At 33.1% G+C, this 8,843-nt stretch overlaps 1 protein-coding gene across 2 annotated transcripts in view; it reads right to left on the bottom strand.

The window, feature by feature from the left end:
• Positions 1-2,217: 2,217 nt before the first annotated feature.
• Positions 2,218-8,843, bottom strand: part of LOC116032988 (GPN-loop GTPase QQT2) — a 7,305-nt gene continuing 679 nt past the window's right edge. The window contains exons 1-7 of one of the 2 annotated variants that reach the window (XM_031275741.1): positions 5,668-5,971; positions 5,029-5,130; positions 4,824-4,932; positions 4,396-4,622; positions 3,318-3,608; positions 3,006-3,211; positions 2,218-2,679 (exon numbers count right to left, since the gene is read on the bottom strand). In XM_031275741.1, the coding sequence (XP_031131601.1) occupies positions 2,415-2,679; positions 3,006-3,211; positions 3,318-3,608; positions 4,396-4,622; positions 4,824-4,932; positions 5,029-5,088 (1,158 nt within the window). In that variant the 5' untranslated portion in view covers positions 5,089-5,130; positions 5,668-5,971 and the 3' untranslated portion in view covers positions 2,218-2,414. Of the gene's footprint in view, positions 2,680-3,005; positions 3,212-3,317; positions 3,609-4,395; positions 4,623-4,823; positions 4,933-5,028; positions 5,131-5,667; positions 5,972-8,843 lie in introns of those variants that run through there. The other variant, XM_031275742.1, reaches the window with a different exon arrangement.

The following is an 8,843-nucleotide window of genomic DNA, read 5'->3' as shown; positions in this document are numbered from 1 at the left end:
TTTTTTTTTTTTTTTTTTTTGAGAATGATGAAGGGCAAGTTTTTAAGATGGAAGGAAGAAGAGCTCGATCAAGAGATAATATCTATTTTGTAAAAGGTTAAAAATATGATTATTCTTTTTGAGAGCTCAAAATAGATTCAAAATATTTTTAACTTTCTTTGTAGGTTTTGGTGTGTCAATTCCTTTCTCATGCTCTACCCAAAATTTTTTTATAAAAAGTGCTAAAATGAATTTTGAGTCAAATATTTCAAAATAAATTTGTATGGCATCATTTTCTCAAATTATTTTGTCCCTGGAATCTTTATCTCTATCTTGTTGCTAATCATGGTCATTAACCTTAATCACCATGCTAATTACTATCATTATTAATGATCATGCTTAATCCATTTCTTTTTCTTCTTGTTTCACGTACGGGATTTCTTCACGGGAATTGTAGTCCCGCGTTAACGGGACTAAGGAACCCATGAGTATTACTCACGGGTTGGTTGCAAGACTATCTAGTCTCGTTGCCTTGCAATGGGACTTGTCACTAGTCCAGCAGAACCCGTCATCGGATCCGTTGGTCTTTCAGTGAGCAGCAAAAAATGTGAACGATTTATTACGGGCTTATCAACGGTGCTATAAAACCCGTCATCCAATTTCGTCAGTAATCTTTATTTTAAAAAAACTAACCGTTGATCTCCTACTTTATATATATGTTTTCTCCAACGGCAGTAGTACTTTCTCAACCTACTAAAGCACAAAGAGTCAACAGTTGCCTCCACTGATACTCGAACTCACTCCCATCATCCATGTGGAGTGTAAATCGGGGGACACCGGGTGCCACTAGAACACATCTTTTTGAAGGTTGATCCAAGAAAACTTTGTTCTTCATCTTTACACATTATATGGTTTTCTTCGAATACTTGAAGCTTAGATTTTAATCCTTCTCCAATCCATCTAAGTTTTGATTGAGTCTTATTTGAGCTTCAAATTCAATATTAATATTCTCAATCTTATAGTGCTTCAAATGTATACACAATTAGTCTCTGAGGGACAATTTGCAAAGTTTATAATTTGCTATCATTGTTATGATGTAAACACTTGGGTGCGTAAGAGGTGGGCTGTCCCAACACTAAATGTAGCTATGGTTTATAGCGGCAACCTTGACAGCAAAAGGGTGAATTTGTTGCTCCCTAACTACGAAGGGTGTGTGTACGTAGAAGTGCTATCACTTGCAAGTGATGAGTGCACAAGGGAACTAGGGACAAAGGTCGGTGTCTTGTCTCACCCATAACTATGAAGGATTTGTGTTCGTAGAAGTGCTATCACTTGCGAGTGATGATAAGCCACTAAACAATCAGTGCTGCTCACTTTGCTTTATTTAATTGATATGTAGCCACACTAACATATAATAATCCATCCACCAAACCCACATAATTAATAATGTGCCACTGTCGAAATCCCCATTCCATCTTGCTGCCACTTGGTTTATATAATAATAATAATATTAATATTATTATTATTATCATCATAACAAGTAGGCTCGGCCGAACCACTCTAAATTGGTGTTCTACCTTCCTTGCTCTTTATATTCAATTATGCATATTTATTTGATCACCTAGAATTGCATCAAATATATTTAAGGGATATAATCACTTAGGATAAGTTTGAGTAAACAATCCTGGAGACTTATTCAACATCCTAACTCATTGGTGGCAAGGACTTATTCTCAGCATTCCTCTTCGTTTAAGAAGCTGTGATGACAGTTTAATATGGACTAAGGAAGATAGAGGCTTATTCACAATTAAGAGTTGCTAGTTTGCTACATAGCCTTGTTTTTCTTTTTTTTTAGTACTATTGACTCTGTTACAATGTAGTATCTGTTCATACCTATTTTCTCAACCTAATGAAGCACAAAGAGTCAACAAAGTTGCTAGTTTGCTACAGAGCCTTGTTAGGTGAGTTTCCTGAGGAAGATAAGTTGGATTGGACTGCCCATTAGAATCTCAGTGTCCCTCCTAAGGTGAAGAATTTTTTCTGGCAAGCGTGTTAAAAAAAAACACCCAAAAAAAAATGATTGTAAACTTTTCAAAATATTCTTAAATTTAGAAATTTGAAAAAAAAAACAAAGAAGAAAAAGAAAAAGTGGAGGTTCTAAATAATATACTCCGTACTTAATATTATCAAAATCTATTACAAAGTATTCCTAACCTAAAGAGAATAGGCGTGGACTTACTTTATACCATATCAATATTTGATTTGTACCATATGAACATTTAGTACATCTCGCGTTAAAATGAGATCATACTTAATTGAGTGAGGACCAAATTGTCACTGCATAAGGGCAAAACTGACATTTACGTCTCTTTTCAGTTGGTCCAGTTCATTTTCATCCATCAGTAATATACAAACTTTTCTTTTAAATTGCCATATCAGAAAGAAAAACTTGCAATTTCTTCATCCTCATCACTTATGCCACCATCATCATCATCATCCTCGCCGAATCTCTCAAAATTTTCCTCAAGATCGTCGTCCTCTTCATCTTCTTCCATCATGGTGTTATCCTTTAAGCCGGTGTTCAATACCATGGTTTCTCCCCGAGACTTCTCCATGTCTTTCCTGAGCTTCTCCATGTTCTCCCTCCTGCGATCTTCCTCCAACCGTTGCTTCTCCGCCATTCTCTTGTCAAGTTCAGTCCTAAAATTGAGCAATGCACAAATCAAATGGATTACTATATAACCACCTTAGTAAGCGTGAAGTGGTTGTGCACTCTCATCCCTTAAAAGATTTGGGAGTTCAAAACCCCCTCGCTTATGGAGAAACCGATATAACCAGCACTTTGACCTTTAGTTGGGCTGGCCCAGTGCAAACGAGGATTAGTCTGAGTATGGTACGGGCTTAAAGGTGTCTACTATAGTTAAGTCCTACTCAGGACACCTCGTGGTCAAACCAAAAAATAAAAACAATGGTTTACTATATTTAATTAGAGTAGTTAAATTCTTAGGAACAGCCAAGCAATATACTTGTAAGTTTCCATGTACTCTTCTGCACTTGCATCAATGGCCTTAAAGAACGCATCCATCCCCGCGCCTGAAACAGCAGAAACTCCTACAGACCTCAGATTCTTATAGAACTCCTCCAGCGAAAGGGATAGGCTTCGTGTCAGAGTTGAGGTGTAAGAGTTGTCCGAGTCAAGCGCTGCATGAAATGCTTCAAAATCCTCCATCCACTGGACTCGCAAAATGTGAAAACACAACGTGAATTAGGAAACAGCAGAGTTCACTAATCAGTAATATGATCCCATCATCATCCATTAAAACCAATATTAACCATACCTCCAAAGCAAATTGATGCTGTGCAACGTCTGTCTTGTTGAATGCCAATACCAGAGGCAGTCGTGTCTTGTAGAGAATACTGCATGCGTAAAGCATGTTGCTCATAAAAGTAGCAGGACTTGCAGATCGGGGTGTGTCAACTACATAAGTTACCACAGTAGGAAAGGTAGATGCAAAAGCTTCTGTGATAATTGCACCAGAAGCAGACCAAGTGAATATCTCGATCTGACCAGGAGTGTCAACTAGAACATAGTCCAACTGGTCAGCTCGTTTTTCTATAGCTGAAATGACCTGCAATTTGTTGCAAAAAGGGCTTACCAAGAGAGGAAGGAAGAGATAATTAATATGAAAGCACAATCTCCTTGTCTTATTACGAATTTTAGCGGTGGAAAGAACAGCTTCTACAGGCTCACAGAAACCTTTTTCTTTCCGCCAATTTAATGTGTCATTTTTATTACTACCGGAAGTAGGGAACAAATAAATTTTTGCAGTGAACTTCATGTAATGCACAGAAATATCAAGAAAGGTACTCCCATAGTCCCATTTGTTAAATGGTTTCATATAGCACTATTTTAACCATACCAATCTACAGAGGCTAAGAGGGAAGATTGTATGCAAATTGAGGACAATAGTTTTCTTTTCACTTATTGAAGCTGTAAAAAAGATAATTCATACATTCCAAAAGAGCAGTGTGTACAAAGATTTCTGGAACAATTCCTCTACACCCTATTGAGTTTGAAAAGTTATATAGCGTTTGTGGTTAAGCTGTGCTACAGAATGGAGTATAGATCCTAGTCAAGACTCAGATATTCTAGACTAGAAGGAAATAGTATTAGTTGCATACTTGGTCATTCAATTCATCTATCCTAGCTAGAGGACAAGTATAATATATACAGATAAATCATACTTGTACAAGAAACATTTACAAAAAGGCATAGAAGAAGTACTCAGAAGAGAGAAGGGGCCCAAACACCACAGCAAGCAAAGAGGGAAAACTTGTTCAAAGGTGTTTAACGATAAAATTCAAGAGCAAAACTAAAAGCTTCGTTCACCAAAAAAAAAAAACTAAAAGCTTCACCTCATCAAACTTTGTTGCAAACAAGTTTAGTGAAGTAAGGATTCCTCCATTAGGCCCTAGATTGAATTGCTTCATGACTTCCTTGTAGCGAACAGTGTCTCTTATGTCAATATTTGCTCCAAATGGAAGGGTCAACACAGCAGGATCGAGGTTCATAACATAACCTCGAATATTAGAAGCCATCGTGTGACATACCAGCCGATGAAGAAATGTAGTCTTCCCACTACCTAGTTAACAATAGTTTCTGATTCAGAGTCTTCAAGTATTACGGATATTACTAGTCTTTGTATAATAAAGATAAAAAAAAAAAGAAAAAGATATATTTTTGCCAATGTTCAATAGAATTACAGACATTACAAGTTCTTGTATAACAAAGATCAAAGATAAATTTTCCAAATTAGATGAAGGCCTCTCGAAGTTAATCTTACCTGCCATTCCAACCACAATGATGATAACAGGCTTTTTCTTGAAAGTAGATGATGAGCCATCAATTTTAAGCTTTTCCATTGAATTGGCTATGTCAACCTTCTCTTTACCCTATAATAAAAAAAGAGCTGACTAAAAAAAATTTGGCAACTAATGGAAATTGGAAATTTTGGAGAGAAAAAGAATACTTAAACAGAAGATTTGTACCTTGCTTTCAGCTTGCATGGTAACCTTGTTTTCCTCTGGTGCTTTAGTATCAATGTCCATATCTAAAAATTGGCCAAATCCGTGAAATACAGTCTTTTTTCCCTAAGTACAACAGTTGCAAATGATCATATTATGCGTCTGGAAGAATATCAGCAAACAAACAAAGAGCAAAATGTAATGATAATATAGATGGGACACCAAGTTCCCAAATACATTAGATGAGTAAATTATTCCAGTAATCAACTTATTTCTGCTAAGCTCATACTAAAGAAGTTTGAAGTAGGTACTTCATTTGCATGTCCTTCCCCTATACAAGAACTCAAGCTAACAAATCCTCTTTCTCCCCACACATATGTATAGTTATCTTTCTGTGCATTAATATATGGAAGCTTAAAACTATGGAAATTGATTTGCTATCTTATCATTTGAAAAATGTCCATAAATCCATAATAATTCAGAACCAAAGGAGACTCTTTTTTTTTTGACAAGTTTTGAAGCAACTGTTGCTAGTGTTCAAATGATTAAATTAAACGTGATGCTTTAGCCATAACTGTGCAGAAAAACAAATTAGTAAGGCTTTGTTAACATTGGCCAGAATTTTACTGGTAATCTAAGCAGCCATAGTTTATAAAAACCTACTTATGGCAAGGAGTAAACTTCTAATCTCCTTGGAGTTCCAGTGACTCAGTGAAGCAGAGGCGCTGAGTGCCCGAGTCCCTAAGGGTCGCCGCTGAGACTGCTGAGTCGATGAAGTGAGGTCTGACCGTTTGAGGATGTGAGGACTGAGGAGCGAGGGCGTGAGGGAGCGACTGCCTGACCGGAGAGTCGACCAGGGAGGAGGGCGTGAGGCACAGAGGCGGTGAGAGACGACGGAGAAGTGGAGAACCGTCGTCTGTGGAGTGGAGAAGCAGAACTGCAGAATCCGAGAGCCCGAGAAGAGTATAAAATTAGGGATTAGGGCTATGCTATTTTGTGTTTTGTATTGGGCAATTGGATTGGGCCAAAACATTAAACTATTTCTTTTGGGCTATTGGTACAACTAATCCCCGAATTGAATATATATATATATATATACTAGTTTTATACGCGCATTGCGCGAATGGGTTAATGCCCAATGTTTATATTTAAATAAATATTTGAAAGTATATCAATGCAAGATTATATAGGAGAAGTTTATACATGGGTAATTCAATGTCAAATTTTTTTATTTAAATATCTAACTCAAAGTATATGAATCCAAGATAATATAGAAAATTCATTATAATTATTACTAAAATAAATGTTTGCAACCTTGTAAAATCGATAGTCTAAATATTTGGTTTAAAAATGATAGTCTAAAGTACTACTTTTAATTTGAATTTTTCTAAGTGTTCTTAATTCTCTTTTGAGTAACATTGTCGTTGTCTTCATCTTTACTATTTGTTCTCCTCATTTTTGTTGGTAGTGTGTTATTTGCAATTCGGTTATTGTTGGTAGCATAGATGACAACGTCATGCAATGAGATTATGATATAGGAGCTATGGACTTTCCTTTAGGTGTTCTGCTTGGGGTTCATTTGGTTCAACCATTATTGTTGAATGAGTTATTGTGGATAAAGAAATCCCTAGTTTAAGAAAAAAGATTAAATAAATTAATAAAAATTTGAATATTTAAAATATTATGTATTCCAAAGATATTGAAAGGTAGTTTCTCGCTTCAATTTGTTGGGTTATGAGTTATTTGAGTACTTTCATTGTCAACAAATCCCCAAGTAGTTAATATGATTGGTTTCAAACTATTCTTTTTTATTTTTTTCATGGTATTAAAAAATACATATGTTATTAAAGAAATACATATGTATCATTTTTTGGTGTAACTACTAATTTATTTAATTCAATAAGAGTAAAATAAAGTGATTCCGCTTCAATTTGTTGGGTTATTATTTGAGTACTCTCTTTGTCAACCAATCCCCAAGTAGTTAATATAATTAGCTTCAAATTATATAAATTTTTTTTTCATAGTATTAATAAAATACTTGGTAAATAAATATATAACATTATTTTGTACTATAACTTTGATATTTAATTACAAGATATTGTAAAAATAAGATAATGGACAATGTAATGAATATCAATTGATAAATTTGAATGTAAAGAATCTTTGCATGAGAGAAAATAAAGACAGTATAACTAATGAAATTATTTCTCTTATTTTATTTAATTTTTTGATAATGAATAATTTTTTTCAAATAAAGGTATTGTAGACACATAATTCTAAATTAAAGAAATACATATGTATCATTTTTTGTTGTAGCTACTACTTTATTTAATTTAATAAGAGTAAAATAGAGTGAGAAACTTAATTATGTCAAATTTGATTGAGATGAGGCTCGAACCTAATACCTTTCTTATAGAAATTAATGGGTAAGTTAAAAGTTAACGGAATATTAACGGAGAAGAGAATATATAAGGAAAAACTTAACGGATAATCATAAAAGTAAGGTTAAATTAGGTAATCTCTATTAATAATATTAATCTGAATTATCTTAACCATCTATTTGATTAAATAATTCATCTGAATCATCCATTTGATTAAATAATTTGACCGCCATTTTTTCTACATTTTAGGCTAACTCTTTTGGCTCTTATTAGTATATATATAGTTTTTACGCGCATTGCGCGATGGTTAATGCCCAATGTTTATATTTAAATAAATATTTGAAAGTATATCAATGCAAGATTATATAGGAGAAGTTTATACATGGTAATTGAATGTCGAATTTTTTTATTTAAATATCTAACTCAAAGTATATGAATCCAAGATAATATAGAAAATTCATTATAATTATTACTAAAATAAATGTTTGCAACCTTGTAAAATCGATAGTCTAAATATTTGGTCTAAAATGATAGTCTAAATAAATACTACTTTTAATTTGAATTTTTCTAAGTGTTCTTAATTCTCTTTTGAGTAACATTGTCATTGTCTTCATCTTTACTATTTGTTCTCTTCTTTTTGTTGGTAGTGTGTTATTTGCAATTCGGTTATTGTTGGTAGCATAGATGACAACGTCATGCAATGAGATTATGATATAGGAGCTATGGACTTTCCTTTAGGTGTTCTGCTTGGGGTTCATTTGGTTCAACCATTATTGTTGAATGAGTTATTGTGATAAAGAAATCCCTAGTTTAAGAAAAAAGATTAAATAAATTAATAAAAATTTGAAAATTTAAATATTATGTATTCCAAAGATATTAAAAGGTAGTTTCTCGCTTCAATTTGCTGGGTAATGGGTTATTTGAGTACTTTCATTGTCAACAAATCCCCCAAGTAGTTAATATGATTGGTTTCAAACTATTCTTTTTTATTTTTTTCATGGTATTAAAGAAATACATATGTATCATTTTTTTGGTGTACTACTAATTTATTTAATTCAATAAGAGTAAAATAGAGTGATTCCGCTTCAATTTGTTGGGTTATTTTGAGTACTCTCTTTGTCAACCAATCCCCAAGTAGTTAATATAATTAGCTTCAAATTATTTAAAATTTTTTCATAGTATTAATAAAATACTTGGTAAATAAATATATAATTATTTGTACTATAACTTTGATATTTAATTACAAGATATTGTAAAAATAGATAATGGACAATGTAATGAATATCAATTGATAAATTTGAATGTAAAGAATCTTTGCTTGAGAGAAAATAAAGACAATATAACTAATGAAATTATTTCTCTTTATTTAATTTAATTTTTGATAATGAATAATTTTTTCAAAATAAAGGTATTGTAGACACATAATTCTAAATTAAAAATACATATGTATCATTTTTT

This window comes from Ipomoea triloba, chromosome 10, assembly GCF_003576645.1.
Source record: "Ipomoea triloba cultivar NCNSP0323 chromosome 10, ASM357664v1".
Classification (NCBI taxonomy): Eukaryota; Viridiplantae; Streptophyta; class Magnoliopsida; order Solanales; family Convolvulaceae; genus Ipomoea; species Ipomoea triloba.
This window is presented reverse-complemented; position numbering and strand designations above follow the sequence as displayed.